The following is a 26,801-nucleotide window of genomic DNA, read 5'->3' as shown; positions in this document are numbered from 1 at the left end:
TTTTCACTAATGGACAAATCTGCAGAGATTAATGTTGGTACTTTCTTGGCAGCAGGTTCGTAAGCTTTATGTATGTGTAAATGTTGATATGCTTTAGATAGAACTGTTTGCTTTTCCCACAAGTATATCCTAAATGTACTTCTCCCATGCACACATACACACACATTCACACAGACACACAATATAATTACTGTATTGTAACTTGTTATAAACTTTTAAATTGTTTGAGCATTGATAAAATCTGTATAAAATTTTCAGATAGAATATAAATGAGCTTGATTTTATTATTTATTTGAAATCACATTTTTTTGCTTTAGAAGTTTACATTTCTAGTCTACCAGATTCCAAGTTCTTCTTTTGAGAAACAAGATTTTATTGCTCTTGACCAGTTTCAGATTTAGTGTACTCAATGTATTCTCTATTTTTCCATGCACTTTTTTGAAGAGGTGTAAGGTACATGTGAATACAGGTCAAGGTTTTATTGTTATGATTTTCTTTAGAGCCTAAAATATTCACATTTTAAATTTAAAATCTTTATCATAAAAAGTCTTAATTTGTTTTGCATAATAATATATTTTGTAATGTTGATATTATTACAGTCAAAATGTTTATAAAGATATGTGTACACAAATAGTTTTACCAGATTTGGAAGATCTGGGAACCTTGGCATGCAAAGAGAAATATTCCAATTAGCTATCAATTTTGGATGAAGTCACTTGTGAAATTACGAAAATAGCCCATACTTTGTTGTATGTGACCCTCTGATCTATTCCATTAATATTTTGAAAGGGAATCCTTGCTTACCAAACTTGTGTTTATCCTACTTTCGTGTTTTGACAGTATGTTTGCCCAGATGTTAACATTCGAGACATGCGGTAGTTGTATGATGTGTATATGATCCGTGGATTTCCATGTACACTTTTGAAGAAAAGATACATGCATACAAAAACCAGATTTACTACCACAGTTATGTAGCAGGTTTGATTGACAGTGTACTTCTGTGCCACCCTAAATCAACTACGGCAATTATTTTGTTGACCTTTTCTTTTCATTCATATTTTTGATGACCTCTGCAGACATGTTTTGTTTGGGGGGGGGGGGGGTCTGTTTTTTCACCGTGAAAGATTCGTCATAGACCTTGCTTGTTGGTAGAAATGAACATTCAGTGAATGGTCTATGTATGTATGTATGTATGTATGTATGTAAAGTGTTATCTGTGATCAGCTTATGACACATACTATGTAGAAAGACCTCACCCTAGCTGTCAACAGAATTTCAAGCTTTCGTGGGAGGTAACACAACTTGTCATTGAAATCTATTTTTTCCAGCAGGATTTTTCCCTTCATAGCACATATAGTTTTACATATCTGAATAAGGTTACACTTTTTCCAATTACGGAGGAATTCCAGCTATTATTTCCAAATTATTGACCCTTTTGTTCATTCTGCTTGTGGGTTTCACTTCGTGTATCAGTAGGGGGTATGGCTTGACGTATCTACGAAAGGGAAGTCGTTGGCGGGGCTTTGAACTTTCGCTATGTGAGGCATTTAATTTCTCTCTATGTCGACCTATCACTGGGAAAGCACTTATCTGTATCAACAAGCACCTGTACATTGAAATTAACAACAGACATACATTTTATCAACTCAGAAAATTAGACTGCCTCAATTAACCTTTTTATTTTTTTACTTTGGAATTTCTGTCTTACATAGGTTTAGTCTCGTAGGGAGGTAGGAAACTGCTGGCTGTCATAATCATATTTAAAAAAAGAATGAAAGGATATTTTTGCTGTGAATTATTTCAAAATTTTCCCCATAGTTTGGCCATTTCATTTAATGTGTTGATAGGTTTGCTTACGCATCGGTGTAAGTTTTCTAATTCTTGCTGTTCAAAGAAAAGAAAGTCATTTATTTTTATATTGGGGTTTTATCTTTTTGTCTGTCTGAGGGCTCGATGAAAAATTATTCAGGAGATCGATATGACTGACACATTGTGACAGCGGTAGGACCCCTAATCGTTGTGGGCCCCCGGAATTTCTTCCTAGTTGTCCTGCTGTGTCCGCGGCCCTGGCTCCAATCATATTAATGATGAAATCTTGCATCTTGTTGGCTTAATTATTTTTTTTTTTTTTTTTTTTTACCCCAGTGGAAGCCATATCGGTAATATGATTTTGATCCAACTTGCAGTATCTGTTTATATTATCAAGATCTTTTTTTGGTTCGATAATGAACAAGATGCACTCATATTAACGAATTTCTCTGATCGAATGAGCTTGTTGCCATTCGGGAACATATACTTATATCATCTTGGACTGTTTAATAAAGAACGAAATTCGTGCATATTATTAAAGTCGCATATGATCGGCTGAGCCTATCACCATTCTGATTCATTTTTGATAAAAATTGGAATATTAGCTTATTTCAACAAAATCCTGAGCAGTTATGAAAAGTTAATAAGATCCGCTGATTTTAAAGAATTGATTTAGCATGTGATTGGCTGAGCTTGTTGTCACCCTTGAAACCGTATATTGATCTTATGTTTTTACTTTTATCAAGTTCATGGATGACTTCAGCTTTGAGCAAAAAATTGTACACGTTAATTATACTTTCATGTTTAAAAAGATTTTTTTTATAATGTAGTAAGATAAGTAAAATGAATCAAAATTAAATAAAAATTATGAGATAGTTAACATATGGTATGTTCTTTCAGTACTATATGAACCTACTGATTAACATGGGTAGCTGGTACGTTATCTAAATCAAGGCAGGGTTATCAGACCTGCTTGTACTGCTTCTTGCATTTATTAATTTTTTGTTAAAGATATTTACGACCTTTATCTTGCGGAAAAGAGGATAACTAAATTCGCCAGCTGTTACAACAGAAGTGAAAACTATATCTGAATAATGATTTGGTGCTTCCTTTAGGACTTTAAAATTAAAGAATGGTAATTTCAGAACCTTTTTGTTTTTGAAAGTAGGTTTTATAAACGACTCAGTTTAAGGCGCTATCTTGCAATTGGAGATCTGCGTATTTTGGTTCGACTTGAAATAATGGTTTAAGGACATTATAGAGTTGATGTGATTTTTAAAAGAACTTATAATCTTTGGGGGTTTTTTGGTGTGGAAATGCCACGCTATTGAGTAGTTAGATGATTGTATTTTTGCGTTGGCAAATGTTCACTCATCTCCATTATTGTTCTACATATTCTTGTAAAGACAAGATGGTGCAGAAACGGTAAATGTAGTCATTCTTAGATTAACATGGTTTCTAAAGATTACAGTAAATGTAGTCATTCTTAGATTAACATGGTTTCCAAAGATTACAGTAAATGTAGGCATTCTTAGATTAACATGGTTTCCAAAGATTACAGTAAATGTACTCATTCTTAGATCAGATGGGTTTACAAAGATTACTGGTGAACTGGAAGATTGTTTGCTGGTGAAATTGAAAAATTATTTTATCGTTAGTTGTGGGTTTTTTTGTGCATCCTTGCGGAAAGTGACATAAGTTATCATTTCGGAAGGAGTTAAATCACAACAAAGTCAACATTAGCGGTAACGCTGTGGACGGCATGTTTCTTGTCGTTTTTTCTTTATGGATACAGATGGTGGCAAGAAACTATTAGCTTTATATTTCTTGTCACTATTGTTGGTATAAAGAAATATAAATGTGAAGAAGATGTGAAAATGAATCTAGATTTTACACCCAAATTTAAACGTATTTCTTAACTATAAAATAAAGAGATCTCCTTCTCATTTACAAATAGCAGCCTTTTTGCAAACTCGATAAAATAAAAGGCTAACCAAAGTTAAGGCTTTGGGATTAATATGTTATTGATAAAACTCGTTGCTGCATTATCTTAAAGCTATGACTGGAAGATTTGCCTTGAGCCAAAGGCTTGAATAGAGGGGTCAGTTCAGAGACCATGGTATGAGATATGTCACCTCAGTCGTGTCAATAATTGTCTCATTGACTCGCACGTGTGAAGGTTTGGCATGCAGCCAGCTCATATCGTTATTACTAGAAAGTTAATTGATTATTTTACTTCATGGTTTATTGGGCAGACGTCTTTGTGCACTTTCGTTCACAGTTTTACACTTGAAAAGGAAAAAAAAAATATACCTGGTGACTTAACACTCTCAATTTGATTGACTGCTTCTAAGCGAATAATTTAACATTTTTAGCTATTAAATTATCAATGATAGGCATGCTACAGGGAGCCAAAACAGCCTTTGTAATAGAATTTTTAAAAAATTACATGAGATTGTTAGGGCATTATTTGATTTAATGAATTATCTTAGAAAAACCTGACTAAATTCTTAAGTTGTTTGACTGTAATTTAAGTACAGCTATTGAGTTATGCTATGATTGAGTAATAAGACATCTCTTATGTATCAGTCGAATCAAAGTTATTTTTCCCCCCTCGCACTTTTATTTCTGTTCTAAACATTGAAACATTTAAACCGCTCTTATGTAAATTAAATGGTGGGGAATTTCTAATAATGCATGTAGCATGATGGGGTAGAATTTTTTTTATACATGACACCTCTTATGTTGATGTTGCAGTTTTGTTTAAATCCTATTTATGTGGCATTATATTATATTATATTATATTTTATTATATATATATATATAGAGAGAGAGAGAGAGAGAGAGAGACACACACAAAGCGCATATATTGGATTTAAAGAAACTTGATATATCTTACTTGTTGTTAGGGTGGCAGGAAAAAAAGGGACACTTACAGTGAAAAGGGCACTTTTAGAACAAAAACAAAGCAGCATTTTGTTTTGCGGTGAAAGATGATGATGAATTAATAATTTCATCTTTTGAAAGTACAAACCTGTTAAAGGAAAAGTATATGTTTATTCAACATTAAATGAACAGAATAAAAGGGGAATATATATAAAATAAAAGTTTTAAGGAGATTGGGGAGGGTACGGCACCCTTCTATTTCTATCTAGCAGCATAGTAATTGTAGTCACTCTTTGCAGAATAAACACACTTATATTTAGATTGTGGAGTTTTCATGCGAAGTGGTGGCATCACAAAAATAAATTCCAATTCATCAAAAAATTCACACACTTTTATTATTAGTATTTTTTTTTTAAAATCTGAGGCAGTTAAACCCACGATAAACTGTCAGAAGTTTTAAGAGTTTTGTTTGATATCATAACATTCAGTTTGAAATAGTGGCATAGAGGATTAGATTTAAATGGTGATGAAGTGGCTACCTTTAAATATAGGCTTTTATTTTACTGAAACACTTCTTCCAAAATAATTTGTCCTGAATAAAACTTGTACAGATCTGACCACCAAGGTGTCCATGCTGTCACGAACAAGTTTGATAACTTCGTGTCATGGCAACACTCATTTTTGTAGATAACGGGAGATTGTGATCAGTGGCGCGCGCGCGCATGTGTGTGTGTGTGTGTGTGTGTGTGTGTGTGAATTTTGACTAGACTTTTTTTAATCTAGCTGTTTATTTAAACAAATTGATAGTCAGCAGTCTGGTATTGATTTCAAGGTTGAATGTATTGATTCAGGTTTTTATCTGTAATGGATTGTGATCATGATAACACAAGCAAGTATGAAAGGATTTTTTTTTAATACATCAATACCAGTCTGTGAATATTATTTGAAGAATACCTTGAACGATGCCAGTACAGTAACTTGGGTGTTTGAACGTCAACGGCCTGTAAATACAGCAGTTTATAATAATATTAATCCTGGATTGGAACTTAGTATATGGATATGTCTTGATAGTATTTGAGAACGGTACAGTGATCTTCTGTCCATAAGGTCAGTTTCAGGATCAAATACCCTGACAGAGCTTGTACTTCGCTCATCGTACGAACTGAGGCAGACATATGAAAAATGCACACACACCCATGACATTGGTAGGGTATATAGTGTTACCCTTGCCCATCTTTCTGTAGATCACACCTTGATTAAATATTTTGTTTTAAGTCTTTAAGTCATTTCAGGTAATATGGCGGGACATCTGTGTTCATTGAACACATTTCAAGTTGTTACCAAACTTGTTATGTTGGAGTTTCTCAAGAATATCTAACATGTTGTTAATGTTCAGGAGTATAACAAAAATTAAAATTAGAAAAATAAATAAACATCTCTTGGATTCATTTAATTTTTTTTTCTTCAGAAGAGAGTCAGTCTTTTTGAGGGACTCTTGTTTTCAGCAAAGTTTTAAAAAATGTATAGGGGCCCCGAGTGGCCGAGTGGTCTAAAGCGCTCTCCGTTACGGATCACTGCCATCTCATCTCTGTCTGCGTGGGTTCGAGTCTAGGATTCGGCCAATGTGGGTATGTGAGAAAGCTTGCCAGTAGCTTCTCGTGGGTCGGTGGTTCTTTCCGGGCTTTTCCCGGGTTCTTCCTCCACCATTAATACTAGCCGCCATACATAGCCTATATTGTGCTGAAAAATTGCGTTAAACCCCACAACAACAACAACAAAATGTATAAGAATGGAAATAACAGGCTTATGTTTCAAGAATTTGAAGGTGTTACTGTTATATAGGTACGGTCTACATACAAACATCATTGTGTGTGTGTGTGTGGATTTTTAAGAAGCTTTAAGTCATATTGCTGCAATGTCTGCAGTGTGACAGATTATAGTGATGTTTATCTAGTCACAAACAACATAGACCAGATATGCTGCTGCATAATGTACCAGCAGATCTTGGTGTTGTTTGTTTTACTGATTACTCCCAGCAAGCTGCACAGACACTTATCTGCTGGTAAAATATGTGATACTAGATCTGAATCTTTGCAGATTTCAGTTGAATCTGACTTATAAGCGAGCATATTTGGTAATTAATGGTGGTTCACTTTTGCAAATATCCATTTTACTGAATCTTTGTACACTTTTATGTGAAAACTCAGTTTACAGAAGAGTAAAACCACAATTCACATTTTCAAATCCTGTTTAATTTCCTTAATTTTAATCTCAAAGTTAATTTTATGTATTATTATCACTTTCTCTTCAGGTGTCGGAGGACCGGATCGTCACCTGCAGTGACGATGGCAGTATACGCATCTGGGACATGTATGACCCCCGGGAAAAGATGAAGAGCAAAGAAAATGTTGGATAGTGATATCAAAGAACTTATAAAATGATGATATGACTGTGAAAGAAACCACAAAGTTTGTGTATTGCAGTTGAAATGGAACATCACTGTTTACTGATTAACTAATGATCATCATATTTTGCCAGCTTACCAGTACATTTTTCATTTTAATACCACACAAATTATGCTGTGGAAGACTAAATCTTTAATCTTTTGGACACCTACAGATATGAAATCCAACATTCAGTCCAATTAGTCTTGCTTCAGATAGTATTACTGACAAACCCGTGGGATATTATAAAAAGAAAATCCTTCTTTTGTGTTTTTTTTTCTTTCCTTTCTGTGCAAAACCCCTTAAAGATACACTCTCATACTCTTTGCCTAAAAGTTAATTTCATACATTAATTTTGTCCAGGTGCTACAACTTTGTGTATGTATTTGAAGTTTACCTGCATTGTAATGTATTTGCAATTACAGGGTACATGTACATATAACACCTGTAATAATTTCAAATATTCTGGATTAGTAGGTGCATTTTCTGTGGGGACTAGAAATGATTCTTAACATTATCCTGTAATGGTGGACCTAATAATGAGAGATGGATATATATATTTTGTTACTGGCAACTAATACTAGTCTGATATATTCATACTATCAGATGTAATTGCTATGTGTGTCCATGTACTAAACAGAAAGAGTCAGAATTACCATATATTTTTGACATTTTATGCTTCTGTTTTGTGCTGACTTGTATTCAGTATATTGTACACAATTAGTTTCTAAATATGTTTGCTACATTTTGGTCACTGGGTGTCAGGAAATGTATTCTTAGACCTATTTTGTATACATCTTTATGCTTATATAATCATTGCATGCCGTACCTACTCGTTTATCATCAGCGGATCAGGGTCAATGTTGTTTGTTCTTCTGACTACTCCTGGCATACTACATAGACCCAGATCTGCTGGCACATTATAAAATGGCCAGTCTGGGCCTTTGCAGTTTGCATTTGGTCTCGACTTATAAGCAAGTACATATGGTAGTCTTTTGATAGCATTTATTTATTATTCCTGTGTTACCAAGAAAATAACAAGTAGCCTTTATTACACTTTTTGGTAAAGATGATTTGTTTTTACAGCTGTTTGTTCAGAGTGTTTTAAAAGATATGCTTAATTCTCTCCATGGATCTTTTTTTTGTAGGCAAGAAAAAAATAAAAGCATTTTTTGGCATTAAATTCTAGGTGCATTGCTTGCCATTTGTAAGTTAAAAACTTAGATGCTTTTTTTAGTTTAAGGCATATAATTGTATTTATTTATATCTTTAATCAGTAAAATTTATTTTTAATTCAGGCTCTTTCTAGCAGATATATTATATATTTTTATCAAGGTATATTATCACCGATTTTTCATGCTATATTATAACCAGTTTTTCAAGGTATATTGTGACCAGTTTTTCAAGGTATATTGTGACCAATTCTTTAAGGTATATTGTGACCACTTTTTCAAGGTATATTGTGACCAATTTTTGAAGTTTTATTATAACCAGTTTTTCAAGGTATATTGTGACCACTTTTTCAAAGTATATTGTGACCAATTTTTGAAGTTTTATTATAACCAGTTTTTCAAGGTATATTGTGACCACTTTTTCAAGGTATATTGTGACCAATTTTTGAAGCTTTATTATAACCAGTTTTTCAAGGTATATTGTGACCAATTTTTCAAGGTATGTTATGACCACTTTTTCAAGGTATATTGTGACCAATTTTTCATGATGTATTGTGACCATTTTTTTTCAAGGTACACCTCTCCCTCGATAACTCGCACACATTTGGGTTGAAAAACATAGACCACACTATAAAAGCAAGGGTGCGAATTACCGAGGGATCTCTCAAATATCCACTCGACATTCAGAGAACCACAGGGTTTGGTGGTGGTGGTGGTGGTGGGAAACTGGGCTGTTTAATGACTGAATCCATGTTTTGTAATCGCGTTGACAATAATTGTCAGTAGAGCACTTTTCTGATGAAGTTGTTTGTATTCAGTATAAATTACATTTATTTTCAAAATGTCCAACATCAGAAAGATCAATAACATGATTCTAACTGATTTCAACAACCAACATGGTACGCCAAAACATTTGTCGATTATGTCACGACTTTTTGTTTTGTTGATTAGTCTGGTTCCTGGAGTGGTGTAGAATGGTATTTTGCAAAACAAGTAGTGTACAAAGCAGGGAACCAGACTAACTGTTGATACGCTACCAAACAAGATTCCCTTTTATAAAAAATCGCAACGTTTTGTAAGACAATCGTCTATGTCAAAACTCTGTTTTTGAATTATTCAGTAGGTAAAATATTGATGCCGTGATCTCATTGCAAGGAACAGAGAAACTTCTTATCATCCTTGAGGATATCTCTATGTGCACATTCAGGAACTATCTGAAACTTGTTTTCCCCATAATGGTCCATATCTGTGAAACAAAGCTCTTTATTTTATGAAGTACTGATTTTGCTTTTTTGCCTTGTTATCTTTAATCATAATTATGATTTAGTAAGGTAATTTAAGGTAGTTTTATTAGATTATGTACACAATAACATTTATAACAGTGTTCATTTGATCAACTGAAATGAGTTACCTGACATACAACTGGGTCCGCTGGTTCTTAAGCATGTAGGATTTGTATACCTTTTAACTTTTTAGTTTATTCCACCTCCTTTATTTGAGTCAAAAGATGTAATTAACGTGATAATAGAAAAGGAGGCCCGATTTATATTTAGTGCAACAATGCAACAAACGCTTCCGCTAGTCTGATATCAAAGCATGGTCAGCACTTAATTAGGTTTTCAGATAAACGCTTGCCGACATAGCTGTTACTGAAGATTGACACATTTTACATTTATTTACAAGAGGACACATTGCATTTATGATGATTATGCTTAAAAGGAACTAAAAGATAGAACTAGAGCACACATTTCTGTTGATAAAAAAATTATTTAATTGGTGTTTATTTATTAAAGTAATGTCTCCACTACGTGTAAGTGACATTTTCATCGATCAAAATTTTCTTGAATATCGTTAACTACAGTGTACTAAGAATGTCATTTGGAAAGAAAATGTGAGAAAATTTATGACTTATTTTTAAATTTGATATTTCAGAATGGTGATTAAAATTTCCAGGTCCTATCTACCATTTTCAACGATAAAACCAGTGATGTATCAAACTTTCTATTACCAATTTTGATCGCAATTTTCTTCAAGTTCAACAAATAGAGATCAATTTTTGGGGTATTTTCCGGTTTTAGAAATGGGATCCATGCCTGACCCTGCATTGTAAGCAGGTTCACAAGTTATCCGGGCGCAAGGTATAGAGGGAGTGGTGTATATTATGACTAATTTGTTAAGCTTTTTATCAGCAATTGATACTTGTTATGTAACAGTCATTTAGCAATCCTTTTTATCTTTGTCTTCATTCTGTAGATGTTCTTTTATATTTGTTCCCATTTTACTATTTGTATAATTGTTCCAGTTTACAATATTAGGGTTAGTTTATATGTAAATTAAACGTGAATATCATAAATAAAAATGTTACTTTGAATAATATTTATTTAGCTGTATTTATCTGATTAAAATATGTCACGATAAAAGACTATAATTTATACCTCACATTAGTTAACTGCTTGCTCATACATGCTGATATTGTTTATTTGCAGTGTCAGAGTGTACTTTATTGTAATGTATATTCAGCATTCCTAACTTCTACAAAATTGTAGTTACCATATCTACTCACTTATAAGTCAAGTCCAACTGCAAACAGCATAGTGTCTTTGATTGGTTGGTTGATGGTAGATTTTATCGTGCAGCAGCACAGTAAGGCTAGATAATACCACACAATGGGGCCTCTTGTGTCTCAAGTCAAAGACAACAAAGTTGCAAAACTGCATAGTGTATTTCTTGCAACCAGTATGGTTACACTACAAGTAGGATTTCTTCCTTAAAACTTATTCCTGTTTTATGGACTTCTATCAGTGAATATGAACAGAGTTTTAGGGATTCTCGAACTTTTGATGAACATTTTAAAAAACAGATTTTGTTTAAAGAATTTCACATACAGAACATTTGCAATTTTATGTTGTAAACTGTATCAGATTTAATGATTGCTAAATCAGATTTAGTGATTGCTATGTCAGATTTAGATTCAGTCATTGCTATATCAGATTTAGATTTAGTTATTGCCATATCAGATTTAGTGATTGCTATATCAGATTAAGTGATTGCAATATCAGATTCAGTGATTTCTATATCAGATTAAGTGATTGCTATATCAGATTAAGTGATTGCAATATCAGATTCAGTGATTTCTATATCAGATTAAGTGATTGCTATATCAGATTTAGTCATTGCTATATCAGATTTAGTCATTGCTATATCAGATTTAGTCATTGCAATATCAGATTTAGTCATTGCTATATCAGATTAAGTGATTGTTATATCAGATTTAGTCATTGCTACATCAGATTTAGTCATTGCTATATCAGATTAACTGATTGCTATATCAGATTAACTGATTGCTATATCAGATTAAGTGATTGCTACATCAGATTTAGTCATTGTTACATCAGATTTGGCATTGCTTTATTATTCTTGAATAAGGATATTTTTATTCTAAAACTTCAACAGGTGCTTCCTTTGAACACTTGGAGTATATTTTCAAATTTTGTTAATGCAGGTCTAAGGTATTCCAACATTTTATATTTTTAGTCCATATTTGTTAAAGGGAGCCATGGTAACATGGTTATTAGAGGCTTTACCTTATTCCATTTTTGGGAAAGGCACTTAGTTCCCATTTTCTTGACATGGTATAATATTGGGTTGAAGGTGTCAGTAAAACTTATATGAATTAAGATGCCCTTCAGATGATTTGTTAATTATACATCAAATATTCATATTTCTAAAATACTGTCACTGGTTTACAAAATAAGAAATGCTTGAATACATTCATTCAAAACATGTTCATTGGTAGGCATTTAAAAACTGTTATTTATGGTGGAAGCTTGTTTAATATTTTAACAGTACAATCTTCACTAGCTTTTAGGTCTAACTGCAAACTTCACAGACCCCAATCTGCCATTGCATGCTTTGCCAGATGATATCATTTTATGCAGATTGTTAGGGGTAATCAACAGAACAAACAACACTGTCCCTGTTTTACAGATAATGTTAGAAGCATTCCAAATCAAAACTGAGTTTTTAATTAAATTAAAAAACTTGCATTTAAATATGTATTCTTGCATCATACTTTTGAAAATATATGAGAAATTATGTGCAGGTGTGCTCATCAAGGTTCAGCATTACGGAGAAAATTCCTCACAGATTAATTTCTTGTCAGCTGTTGGTCATAAAAAACAACGAGATACAAGTGAACATAAATCATTCACACTCAGATAAATGTCCTAGCTTGAAGCCTTCTGTTGTGCAACCTTAAAAATGCAGGAAAAGGTTTTTGGGGCCCAGAGCATATTTTCAAGTTTTACCCGGTCTTCATGAATTATAAATTATCTACATTTATCCATCATAAATGCAACTCTTTTTAATTTAAGAATAAAAGTTTGAACAAAATCAGATACAAGTAAATTTAAAAGTGGTTTTCTTATTCTTACTTTAACATTATAAGTTAAAATCATGCAATTTTAACCATGCAAAAATTAATGGATTACAATGATTTCTTTTCACAGTGCGCCCAAGGTACAAAATTAGGCATGTTACAATAACTTTTTGAGCTTTAATCATGTAGAAATTTTTCTGGACATAGTATCAGGAGTTTCAAATAATCACATATTACTTTATTATTTGTTCTGTCATTCTCCTAGATAAATGAAATTTTAAGAAATAAATTGCATTTGATGATATTGTCGTTCAAAGTAAGGTATTGGTGCTTTGCTGTGAAGCGTGTTAAAGATTTCTGTTGATTTTTATGCCTGTTCTTTTTTAAAGTGTGCTTTTTATTGTACAGTGTATAATATCCTATGCTGTGTAATGTTCAATATGCATATGCATATGCTGTGTAATGTTTCAATATGCATATGCGTATGCTGTATAATGTTTCAATATGCATATGCGTATGCTGTGTAATGTTTCAATATGCATATGCATATTCTGTGTAATGTTTCAATATGCATATGCATATGCTGTGTAATGTTTCAATATGCATATGCATATGCTGTGTAATGTTTCAATATGCATATGCTGTTATTTGTATCAAAGTGTTTTCCTGTGATAGAACTGTTCCAGACTATATTTTCTTATTTTCCAGAGTTCTGTTTAGAGAATGTTGTTAAAATGCATTTATATTTTACAAAGTTGTTTTGCTTTGTTAAATGATGTTATAATTTACTTTTTATTACATATTGTGTTATGTAGGAGAAAGTATAGTGCCCTGTAAACACTTGATTATAACTTTTCCTCTCAGGTACGGGTGTCATATGAATCTGATTCAGGTGTACACATGTAGTTTATGTTAAATTGCAGGTGGTCTCGTGTTTATTTTTGGATAAAATTTTATAAAAACTGATGGAATTCCTTAAATGTGGACTTGGGGAAGAAGCCCTAAATGTTTAGCATTTGTAAAACTTGAACTAAGCCTGAATTTCAACCACAGAACTTAAGACCATTTCTTACATTTAAGTTTAGAATCTATTAATCTGATTGAATAAAATGTATGTCTCACTTAAAATCATCCAATCAGATGCCTTAAATTTAGACTTAAGACTTATATTGGTGAAATTTAGGTCTGGCCTCATACTTTTAAAATGTTTTAATTCTGTAAATTGAATTCAAGCTTAAAGTTTAAAAATAGCAACATTTTATAAATTTAAGCTTTAAATAAAGTTAGAAAATTAATGGTTTTTCTTGCTTGGATTCTCTTCTCTGCAAGCTGTATTTTATTGATAAAGAGGTACTTCAAAATCAAGTATCAAAACGTGAATTATAAGTTAAAGTTCAAGGTTTATGCTAAACAACTTTTGAGAATAATTGATAAAAGGTTGAAATAAACATCTTTTATAAATCCTCCCAAGAAGTGACACTTTTGTATTGAAAAATGCAGATTGACAGTAGAACTAATGGATATGTATCACTTTTCCAATGGCTTTAATTTCTTTATTCCTGTTGGTATCAGCACAGATTTTTTTTGTATTAAATCCATTTTATTGACACAGTTGCAGGTAGTGTCATCAGACTTGTAAGTGCCAGACATGTCATCAGTGGCAATAAAGGTCATGGTGATCAGCTTTTCTTGTTCAGATGATGATGTGAAATTTTTCATTCAACTCCATTTCCTTGACACTGCTGTATGTAGTGTCATCAGAAAGTGTGTTCATTTCAAGAACATTTTAACATCCCTAAAAAGTATGTCACAATGAACTATAAGTCTTGATCTTGTGCTCATTCAGGTTTATTGATCATGGAACTGTTTATTCAGTGTGAACTGGTTGACTTTAGGAAAAATTTTAACTGGTAACCTCTGCAAAAATATATGACTGTTTGTTATTACCGGTATGTCAGTTTCAAAAAGTATGTTTTACAGATAAGTTTTTCTGAAGAAAACATATTTATCTTTTATAAGCATATCTAGGTTTAGTTTCACACAATTTTGACTTGTGTGTTTAAAATATTTGCATACTTGATGGCACAATTTGCAGATCACCAGAATCCAGTATAAAGAGCACTAAAATGTAACTCCTTTTGTGAAGAGCTTAATTCATTGTAATTTCTTTCAGGCAGGCAATCACTTTCTACACAAAATATATCTTTCAAGGAATATGAAAAATGTATAGTTTTACAATAATCATTTTCATCAAAAAATATAAAGACACATTTTATTGTCCATGTTTTCTGTTACCTAGAAAAGTATGTTATATGCTATACAAATACTGAAATAGTTCATGCAGATATTCTTTTGCTCCAGCTGATAACAGTGTTCAATAGTGCATAGATTTAACAAATCAACGACAGTACAACCTGGCCTGAAAGACCACTGCTATGAGAGACCACATGTCTTGAAAGACCAACATCTTTTTTGTAGAAGAAGTGGTATTTTGTGATATTATCTACAGTAAATGCATTCTGTACTCTGTTAAGACTTGGCATTTCAAGACATTTTCTACAGTAAATGCATTCAGTACAGTGAATCCTCATCCCTACACCTATATTCTGAGTGAATACATTCAGATTAATGAGTTTTCTGGATAACTGAATCATGCATATTTTTATTGGACATTGTCATCATACTTTATACATGTACTGTAAATGTACATGTTCGAGAACCACATGAATACAGACTTGGCGAGCACAGATTAGGTCTACTGCATTGGCAGGTACAGACAACCATTTGTCCTTTTTACGATGTCCGCAGTTGTTGATTTACCAGTGTCCAGTGATGATTCAGATGTAATATGTCGGGGATATCTTGAGTGTCAGCTTTTGGATGATCTTCCTGGTCCTGGTCCTGGCAAATCTCTTTTATGCTGGCTGGTATCTCTTCTCGTCTACCCTTGTTGATGCCACCATCATAATGCAAAAAGTACAACAAATACAAACTGATGTCAAGCAGTTAAATGCAGTATAGTAAACTAATTAAAACATAGTCATTTCTTATAAGTCATATTTTACAATTGTTAGAGCTGCTAATGAGTTGATAATTGACATGAAATGAAGCTCTGTATTGTCCAAAGTTTAAATGATTCAACTTTATTTCTACAGCCATCAACAAACTGTGATTGTTACATACAATTGGTAAACAACAAGGAGACTTAATGAAACACTTAATTTATTAATCATATGTTATATCAAAAGTGGTGACTACTTGATCCTAGTGTGTTTATTAACACCCCCAGTATTACAATATGGTCATGCTACTTGAAGTTTGTCCAGTCACATGATTACATGATCAATTTATAACTTTAATATGCCACTAGAATTTGCCTAGGTGAATTTGTGTTTTCTAACTAATTTTCTTATTATTGGACAGATTTGTTCTGGATTATCAAGGCAAGTTTTACACTTTGGTCCCCAGTTTTGATTTCCATATCCAGAAAGCAGATTTCTGGATTAACTGAGCAAATTGATATTCCATTCTCATTGAACTATGTCCGGATAGTAAGGTCTCCAGATAAACAGAGTCTGGATTAATGAGGTTCTTCCACTGTGTGAAAACTTGGTATCTGAAGATACAGTACTCTGTTAAGATTCCCACTGGTATTTTTCTGTGGTTGAATGTCAGGTGATATAATTTTATGTGGTTGAATGTCAGGTTCTATAATTTTCTGTGGTTGAATGTCAGGTGCTATAATTTTCTGAGCAAGCATAGCATTGCCTGTGCCATTGGTCCAGGTGATTGATGTAGAGCACATAGGGTCCATTTCAAGGGTCTTACCTTTCTAAATCTGCATTGGAACCTCACAATGAATGGCTCTAAATTTGAAACTGAACAGATGCATTATTCCAGATAAATAGACAGCAAGACAGTTTCATCTCTACAAATCATGATAAACAAACACACACACCAAAAAAATGACAAAATTTGCTAAGTTGCTGTTCTTTTTTTTAGAGGTTCTATGGTTTATGTGTAATGAAAGTTTGATGGCAAATAGACAGAAGCTACTCATAATGGGGCTGTTTTATTGTCCTTAAGAAATCATAATCTTAATTGCAAAATAATAATATCTATTTTACTAAATTATTATACAAACTCACTGTCATGAGCATCCAGCTTAGAACGCAACCAGCAACAATGATTTTTAGGCAAAATAATGCATTTGCATAACAAAAACTGATGTAAACACCACTGACCTTGATTTATTCCTCTGTAAACATGAATGTAAACCAGACTAAAGTTCATGCCACTAACAGCCATTGTAATCGGTAATGCCTGGGATGAATGAAGTCTTGATCTGTTATACTACCTAGTGATAACCATTTTCCCAATGTGACTGTCATTATTAAAGATTGGTGATCAGATGAAAATCAAAACAGGGGTGTCTGCAAACTAGGCTTATGTTACAAAAGGCATGATGGTACAGAGTATCAGCTTGTGCTTCATGTGGAGAACCCAACAGACATTGAAAGGACATTTGACACAGACATTACCAGACTTTAGCAATTATTGCAGGCTGTAAGCAATCAAATCTACCCACAGGCAGGAATTTACAATTTAAACCTATTGGTAGATTTGTGCAAGTATTCCCATATTCCAATGCAGTCATTGAAAAGAAATATTCCATTCTGAAAAAATTCAGGTTGACTTCAGAGGAAACTTGGGTCCAGTAACAGTAAATAATCTCCTAAGAGTTAAGATCAACAATGAGGAGAATTGCCACCATTATAATCCAGGCAGTGATCTCCTCAGAAATGCCAAAAATTATTCTGGTACTGTTATGTATATCTAATTTGCATTGTTTGGTAGTTTTTTTATTTGTTATAATTTATGGGTTATGTAAAATCTTATTTTGTAGCTGATCTTGTCCAAATTCAGGTTCCTTGTCTATATGACCAGATTCATGATTTTTAATTCTGTAAGCAACCAATACATAGCTAATATTTTCTCTGTGTGTGTGGATTTAATATTAGGATCATTATCAGTACAGTAGAAGTAAAATATATTTATCTAGGACTGAGTCAAGGACATTATGTTTATCATGTTCTTACTATAATTTTATTATTCAGTGCTCAAAGAATTTTTTTTTTAGACACAGGCCTTGGGCTGGTGACTTAAATAAACTCACAAGTCCTGACTGAAATTCCACAAGCCCAGACTCAAATTTCAGCATGCCCAAAATTTTCCCTTTCTTAATATTATCACACAGCGTGGCAATAACTACAATCTGAATATAAAATCAATAGGGTTCAAAGGAATTGGTAGGTAATGCAAGTGTCATGAATGTTCATCACTATTATGGCGTGCTTCACAAAGTAAAACTCCATCAACCAAGAGTTCTGACATTTTTTTGGCCTTTGCTGATAGCTAATTGCTTTGTAAATCAGCTACAAAAATGAATTACACTTTAACACTATTCCAACAACTGAAATGTTTGCATTCTACAATCTTACTTCAAAGAAATGTTGCAGCAGTTCACAAACTTGTCAAAAATACAATACATATGGCTTAAAAATAAGGCAATAAGATGAAATAACTTTTACATGCATCTGGTATCTCTTTGATTTACCTATAATGGGTTGTTCCACTTCCTAATCCTACCTATGCAAATTAGCACAATGGGCTCACCCAAAGCAGCCTTCAAAGACATCTCGCTAACTATTGTAAGCCTGTTAAGTAATATGTGAAATGGTGGTTTACACCCAACCTCTTTTCTTTTAATCGCTGGTATTTAAACTGCCCAAGGGATAGTTTTACATCGGCTCGAATTATGACTTCTTACTGTTTATACACGCTACATTTTTATTTTATTATTAAGATAACTGAAAATTGTGTTGTCTCGAAACACGACTGTGTCAGGGGGATTGAGAGTACAAAATCATATTTTAGCATGACATGCCATGCTTCAGTCTGATTAAATCAGATCTGAATTTAACATAGGACATTGGTGATGTGATTTAGATTACGTCATATTATGGCAGGTATGTCAACATCTTGAAAATACATTTACACATTTCATCAATGCACTCAAAGATTCCTCAGGCAAATTTTTTTTTTTTCGACAAGCCTGACGCACCTCACTTGGAATGCAGGACGGGCCCAATGTAAAATTAGAAGGGCCTCAGGTGTCAGGCTATCAGATGTTTTGAGCACTGGTATTGACCTTGTCTAATGAAAGCTTCGATTGTTTTGGAAATTAATTTTTTTTCCTACATCCTCATTCTTCATTTGTGTCTTAGTTTTTATACAATCTAGTTTGTCAAGAAATTATTCATTCGTACTATATGATCTTGATGCAGAATCATTTGTTGTGTTTGGTGTTTGATTTGGGCTGTAATTGTTTAATTAAAAATATTCTTCTTTGGATATACAAAGTACTCTATAATATTCTTGGAAAGAAACATTAACTGGGAATTCTATTGAAACTTTGAATTATATTCATGTGATTCAACAAAAGACTTGGCACATCATGACAGTTCAGGCCATTGGTACATTATTACATTAGAGACTACCGGCCACTACAGGCACATCAGCACCTTCATTGTTAGCAAATATTTGGAATACCATAAATGTTTATTCAGAACTTTATTCATTAGGACTTGTATTAGTATTTGTAGAAGTATTTGGGATTTAGTTAGCAATGCCATAAGTTCTTGATACATTTTCACTGTGTAATGTAGAAAAATAAATTATTGGTTGAATTTTACATAACTTGTTGCTTCTCATTCTTTTGTATTACTTATTTAAAAACCACTGAGTTGTAATAGTACATATAAGAAAATATAACTGGCAACAAGTTACTGTGAAAGGACTGATTTGATAAGATAATATGCACATTTTTATATTTGAAAAATATAAATCCTCCCACTTTTGAGATAAAAACTCTTGACCAAATTTTTTATATATTTCCCAATCAGTCCTTATCTGACCTGTGTTTTCTGTCATCCTTATGTGAGACTGACATTTGATTTATTCTAAGTCAATTTTTATGCCTAGACAGTAATTATCGTTGGAGTCAAGATATCAACCATGTAAAACACTTATTTCATTTAACTACTTCTGCCAACTTGTAGCACCAAAAATTAAATACTCAGTGAATTATTTCCACTTACTTGTAGCACTTTAATGACAAAACACTAACTCCCTGATTTGTGACCGCATGTAACACTGTAATAAAAAACATTAATTCAACAAGCTTTTCCCACCCAATGAAAAAATAAAACACAATCTCATAAGTTCACACACTTGTAATACAGTGTACTATAACAATAAACATTTACTCAACCCTCTATTTCCAGTCACTTGAAACACTGTGACAGTAGGGGACTTACCTGAAAATAATACACTAACTTGAAGCTATTTCCACAGTCTTAAAGCACTGAGAATAATAATACATTAACTGGAGAAGCTATTTCCACTGACTTTTAGCACTGAGAATAATAATACATTAACTTGAGAAGCTATTTCCACTGACATATAGCACTAAGAATAATAATACATTAACTTGAGAAGCTATTTCCACTGACTTTTAGCACTAAGAATAATAATACATTAACTTGAGAAGCTATTTCCACTGACCTATAGCACTAAGAAGAATAATACATTAACTTGAGAAGCTATTTCCACTGACTTACAGCAGTAACAATAATAATACATTAACTTGAGAAGCTATTTCCACTGACTTTTAGCACTAAGAATAATAATACATTAACTGGAGAAGCTATTTCCACTGACTTGTAGCACTAAGAATAATAATACATTAACTTGAGAAGCTATTTCCACTGACTTTTAGCACTAAGAATAATAATACATTAACTTGAGAAGCTATTTCCACTGACTTTTAGCACTAAGAATAATAATACAATTACTTGAGGAGCTATTTCCACTGACTTCTAGCACTAAGAATAATAATACATTAACTTCACAAGCTATTTCCACTGACTTTTAGCACTAAGAATAATAATACATTAACTTCAGAAGCTATTTCCACTGACTTTTAGCACTAAGAATAATAATACATTAAGTTGAGAAGCTATTTTCACTGACCTATAGCACTAAGAATAATAATACATTAACAGGAGAAGCTACTTCACTGACTTTTAGCACTAAGAATAATAATACATTAACTTGAGAAGCTATTTCCACTGACCTATAGCACTAAGAAGAATAATACATTAACTTGAGAAGCTATTTCCACTGACTTACAGCATTAACAATAATAATACATTAACTTGAGAAGCTATTTCCACTGACTTTTAGCACTAAGAATAATAATACATTAACTGGAGAAGCTATTTCCACTGACTTGTAGCACTAAGAATAAATATACATTAACTTGAGAAGCTATTTCCACTGACCTATAGCACTAAGAATAATAATACATTAACTTGAGAAGCTATTTCCACTGACTTGTAGCACTAAGAATAATAATACATTAACTTGAGAAGCTATTTCCACTGACCTATAGCACTAAGAATAATAATACATTAACTTGAGAAGCTATTTCCACTGACCTATAGCACTAAGAATAATAATACATTAACTTGAGAAGCTATTTCCACTGACTTTTAGCACTAAGAATAATAATACATTAACTGGAGAAGCTATTTCCACTGACTTGTAGCACTAAGAATAATAATACATTAACTTGAGAAGCTATTTCCACTGACTTGTAGCACTAAGAATAATAATACATTAACTTGAGAAGCTATTTCCACTGACTAGCAATACTCATCTTTTTCTCCCACTCCTTCAAGAGCACTAGTCGAATGTTGAAGTTTGATGTGCATGTATCCAACACAAATGTGCATTTCTGTGATGTAAAAAAACAAAGGCTGGAACACTTGTGTGTTTTCTTTAATTATTTGAAACTTACTCACTCTAGTCATGCATACACGAAAACGTACCGTATCTTCAGCAGGTCCTACAGTGGTGATATGGTCTTTGCTTATTCTGCAACAAACGATAGGAATTACTAAATCCCAGGAAGTTCTAGCTCAGTTTATTTTGGGTGCTGGCTAAAATCTAATATTCTCTCACAAATCTGAGTTTGTTTCCATACCATTTTTTATGACAATGTGGCACAGAAAGGGTGTTGTCTGGAACAAATTCAATTAGATGACCTTTACCATCTATCCAGTTCACAAAAAATAAAATATTCAACTCCAAGTTGGCCAGGTGTACTTCAAATTTTCATGTCATTTAAGTAATAAAAACAATTACGCATTGGAGTCCTCTTAGCACAAGCTCCATGGCTCACTGGAATGCTTAAAACATATTGCATAGTTCAACGGGCATTCTTCTATAGGTTACAATCCACGCTTATTACGTAAGAAAAAATTGTTAATACTGACACATGCATTGTAGAGAATATTATCATACCTCAAAGCTTCTTTCATGTACTGTAATTGAAATTTCATTATATGTAATACTTATGGAAATTGTGCTCTAAAGTAGTCAGATAAATAAAATGGCTGCACCTATATGCTCGAAAAACGATCCTGAATTAGTCTACATTATACTAACTTTAGGCGGTATCAAAATTGGTTAAAATAAATTTAGATAGAGCCGATATCAGGTTTTGAAAATTAATTAAAAATAACAAAAGGTTCTTAAAAATGTTATCTGCTATACTTTTTTTGCCGTTTTATTTTTCTTCAATTTACCAGGAAGTGAAATGACCAACCGATGCCAGAAAATCTCCGAGAGGTTAACATCTAAAGCAAGGCCAAACTGTATGTTCTGTTACCAAAATTACACCCATCAATCGATCCACAAACTAAGGGGAATTAAAAGTTATTTTATTAATGCCTAATATATACAAGGTCTTTCCTAAATAACCAGGATAACCAATGAAGAAATTCTGTTATATGTTTCCTAAATATCAACCCATGTGCAAAGTACGAAACTGGAGAGCTGAAACTTACTCAAAGAGTAATGAATAGTATCTTTGCTGTACACTTTCCGAGCTCAGTTGGACAACATCCACTCATTAAGTGAATAATATAAAACACTGCCGACCCACTCAGGAGTGTCTATACGTTCTGCAACTTTGGGTAAAGGGTACCTTCTAATGTGACCTCATTAAATTTCCAATAATCAACACACCAGCATACTTCGCCATCCTATCCGTACAAGAACTACAGGCGAACTAGCGTGAGTTAGAAGTCACCAGCTCTCCAGTTGCAATTTTTTTTTTCTCCAGGTGATCATCTTCTTTGTTTTGTAATCCAAGTGGAGACCTAGATGACTGCCAAATAGGATCCGATGTTCCTGTTTTGATGTGTTGCTTTAACCCTTGAGAACAAATCAAGCTCTTGTGGTGCTTGGCAAAAACGCAGATTGGTTGTTAGTAGCTTCTTAGCGACTCCCTTTGTTGATCTACTAATGACAGACTTGTTCATTCCCACAAATCGTGTAAGCAAGTGTTGTGCTTCTTCCTAATATTATCTGCTCTAAACTCTGGGTGGATGACAATATATTTTCCTGTTAACATATACTGACTTCCATAATATCCAAATAAGGCAAAATATCGTCACGTATTAGTGTAAAATACGCAGATCACTGCCTTGTAGCGTTGGAACTTTGGAGATTCGCTGTGACATTATCATGTTCTTCAATCCAACACATTTTTCTTCATTGAGGAGATGGCACATTTTGCCTCCTAGTTTAACACCAACCCTCTATATCCACTGAAATGACGGTCGCATTTGCACCAGTATCTACAACAGGCCAAAGTTTATGACCATTCACTTTCACGGGTACCAAAACAACTCTTGGTACTTCATTTGACTCCTCAAGCTGACTTCAGTCTGCGTGTCAGTTTCGGAATCATAATCCTACAGTTGCTCCAGTTATTGCTGTTCCAGTGAGCCCATTAAGCTACCATCACTGGATGTTTCTTTCTCCTTTAACTTTAGCTGTTGTAGACTAAACTATTGTTCTCACTCGAATTCCCGGAAGCCAAGGCTGGGCCATTACTGTGAGCTCGATCTCTACTATGTAGTACTAGACTCGGATTCCAGCACTGCTAGTAGGCGGTATTACTCTCCTGCTGTCATTACCGCGGATGCAGTTCCACTAGCAAATCAACTATTAGGCTGCAGTTTCCTATTTGGATGTGGACAGTCTAAGGTAAAATGTATAAAGACTCCACAGTTAACATCATATAGATCTTTACTAGCCCGTTTTTTTTTTTCTTCAGTATTGTGTGATAGCAATTTTCCTATAATTTGCTCCAGTTTCGTCAACTTTTGACTTGGCCGATTTTGTGTGATGCATGTACACTGTGGGCAAACACGTTTTAAATCTATCAAATCTTCACTGGTTTAGACTTTATCAGCACAGGACACGTGTATTGTGCTGTCTGTCCTATCTTTTGCTACCGTAGCCTTAAAGTTATGATCAATGATCTAGAAATGTTGTCACTTTCATAACTTCATTAAGGGACCTTGAAGTTTGATTCATGGCTTCATAATCTAGTCTGCTGTTTTTCGACCCTCTTAAATGCTTCAACTACCATTTTGTCTGCCATTTATGTGGTAATGTCTTAATAAGCTCTGGCAGCTGGCCTTCTGATTTCGTCTGCAAAAGTTTCATTTAACTCTGATTAATTTTGCGTGAGGTCACAAATTTTCTCCTGGCAGATGAAGCGCGTTTTCTGTACTCAAATCTTTGATTTAGATGGCATATTAGAATACGACAGCCACTTGATACATCTCTCTGGATGCTTCTAGATATTTCGTTGCACAGCTCATCAATACAATCTATTGTTTCGCTTCCTGACCAACGTGTCTGCAATTCTTTCAAACAGAATCAGAAAAACTTCAAAATGAGCAGTATCTTCATAACGTGGCACCTTAATCTTAGGTACATTATGTCGAGGCAATATTTGTCTATATTGATTAGGCCCTAGCAAGTCATCTCATCGATATGCAGTTTCGTCTGAGTATCTGAGTGTGGAGTCATGCTTGAATGGTTTATTAGTGTTTTCACGCAATCCAATGGTCTTCTTTTGGGATGAAACCTACGTAAGTGTTACGAGTCTATGTCCTTAAAATAAGTAACAGAAAAATTGAAAGGCAACACATTTTGTAAAATTCAACAAATAATTTATTTTCCTAGAATCCAAAGCGCAAACGAGAAAAAAGAACTTTAGGAATTGCGAATTAAATTCCAAAATAATCCAAGAATTACAGATACAAGTCCTAATAATTTAAAGCCCCGAATAAAATTCAGTAGAAGTCCAGAATAAATAGAATAACTGACAGCGATGATGTGTCTGTGGTAGCTTGTAGAATGTTCAAGTGCCAAAAGTCTTTTGTTGAATCACAGGGAGATATTTCCAGGTTTTAATTCACTACAAACTCCAGTTAATGTCTCTATCCAAGAATTTTATCAGAGCACTTTTGCATTTCCAGAGAAAATAATCACTTGAATTCAATAGTTTGAAGAAATAAAATTTCCAACCCAAAATTGAAACACTGGACACAACATATAATACAACTTAAAAATGGTAGATCTTAAAACATAAATGAAAAAATCCTCTCAGTTACAAGATTATACAGTTCTCTACTTGACCTCAGGTCACAATTAGCATTTTTTTTTATAAATAAAAAATCCCATTAACTAATTGGAAAATAACCTTCTAGAATCATCCTGATGTTTACAAAATAAAAACCATAACCTGGATTATGTAAAATTCACTTAGAAAATTCCAAAATCTAGACCTAGACCCAAATGATCATATTTACTTCTGTTAATAATAATACTGATCTTAATCCCATTACATAGGGAATAATTTAGCTATGTATTATTTGTTTACACTAAATTAAATAAAAAAGAAAGTCAATTTGGGTCAAGCAGAAATAAACTCAAGTTTGGACAAGGTCAAGTCCAACATACAGTGTTACATTACTATAACATGTAATGAAAATAATAATAATAACAATAATAATAATAATAATAATAAACTAACAAAAAAACAATTAAATTAAATATACATAAGTAATGGGATCTGGCACTGTAATTTGGTGCTGTTATCACTCGCCTTATTGCATCATTTCCTTCTTTAACCCTTTGTATGGTGTTCCCGGATTGTGTCTTCAACCTATTGATCTATAATTATTTTCTTTTCTGTCTATCCTGCTATTCATTGCGATTATTCAAAACATTCATTCAAATTAAATTCAAGAAACCCCAGGGGATCAATTTACAAACAACCTGATCAATCAGCTGAGTTGTGATACTCTTTCAATGTATTGATTTGTAAATTTCGCAGCTACTTTTGACTCCACATCTTCCTTGCGTGTATGTTATCTGTAAGTAGATTCTGTCAAATCACTCTTGTTCGTATATGTTATCCGTAAGTAGATCCTGCCAAATCACTCTTGTTCGTGTATGTTTTCTGTAAGTAGATACAGTCAAATCACTCTTGTTCGTGTATGTTATCTGTAAGTAGATACAGTCAAATCACTCTTGTTCGTGTATGTTATCTGTAAGTAGATCCTGCCAAATCACTCTTGTTCGTGTATGTTATCTGTAAGTAGATCCTGCCAAATCATCCTGTCAAATCACTCTTGTTCGTGTATGTTACCTGTAAATAGATCCTGTCAAATCACTCTTGTTCGTATATGTTATCCGTAAGTAGATCCTGCCAAATCACTCTTGTTCGTGTATGTTATCTGTAAGTAGATACAGTCAAATCACTCTTGTTCGTGTATGTTATCTGTAAGTAGATACAGTCAAATCACTCTTGTTCGTATATGTTATCCGTAAGTAGATCCTGCCAAATCACTCTTGTTCGTGTATGTTATCTGTAAGTAGATCCTGCCAAATCATCCTGTCAAATCACTCTTGTTCGTGTATGTTACCTGTAAATAGATCCTGTCAAATCACTCTTGTTCGTGTATGTTACCTGTAAATAGATCCTGTCAAATCACTCTTGTTCGTGTATGTTACCTGTAAATAGATCCTGTCAAATCACTCTTGTTCGTGTATGTTACCTGTAAATAGATCCTGTCAAATCACTCTTGTTCGTGTATGTTATCTGTAAGCAGATCCTGT

The 26,801-nt window shown here is 33.3% G+C and overlaps 1 protein-coding gene across 1 annotated transcript in view; it reads left to right on the top strand.

The window, feature by feature from the left end:
• LOC149805749 (F-box/WD repeat-containing protein sel-10-like) overlaps positions 1 to 19,448 on the top strand; it is an 88,972-nt gene extending 69,524 nt beyond the window's left edge. The window contains exon 4 of the mRNA XM_089934720.1: positions 7,007 to 19,448. Within this exon, the coding sequence (XP_089790846.1) occupies positions 7,007 to 7,111 (105 nt within the window). The 3' untranslated portion in view covers positions 7,112 to 19,448. The remainder of the gene's footprint in view (positions 1 to 7,006) is intronic.
• The last annotated feature ends 7,353 nt before the right edge of the window (positions 19,449 to 26,801 follow it).

Source organism: Sinohyriopsis cumingii, chromosome 2, assembly GCF_028554795.1.
Source record: "Sinohyriopsis cumingii isolate HCF-2022 chromosome 2, ASM2855479v2, whole genome shotgun sequence".
Classification (NCBI taxonomy): domain Eukaryota; kingdom Metazoa; phylum Mollusca; class Bivalvia; order Unionida; family Unionidae; genus Sinohyriopsis; species Sinohyriopsis cumingii.
This window is presented reverse-complemented; position numbering and strand designations above follow the sequence as displayed.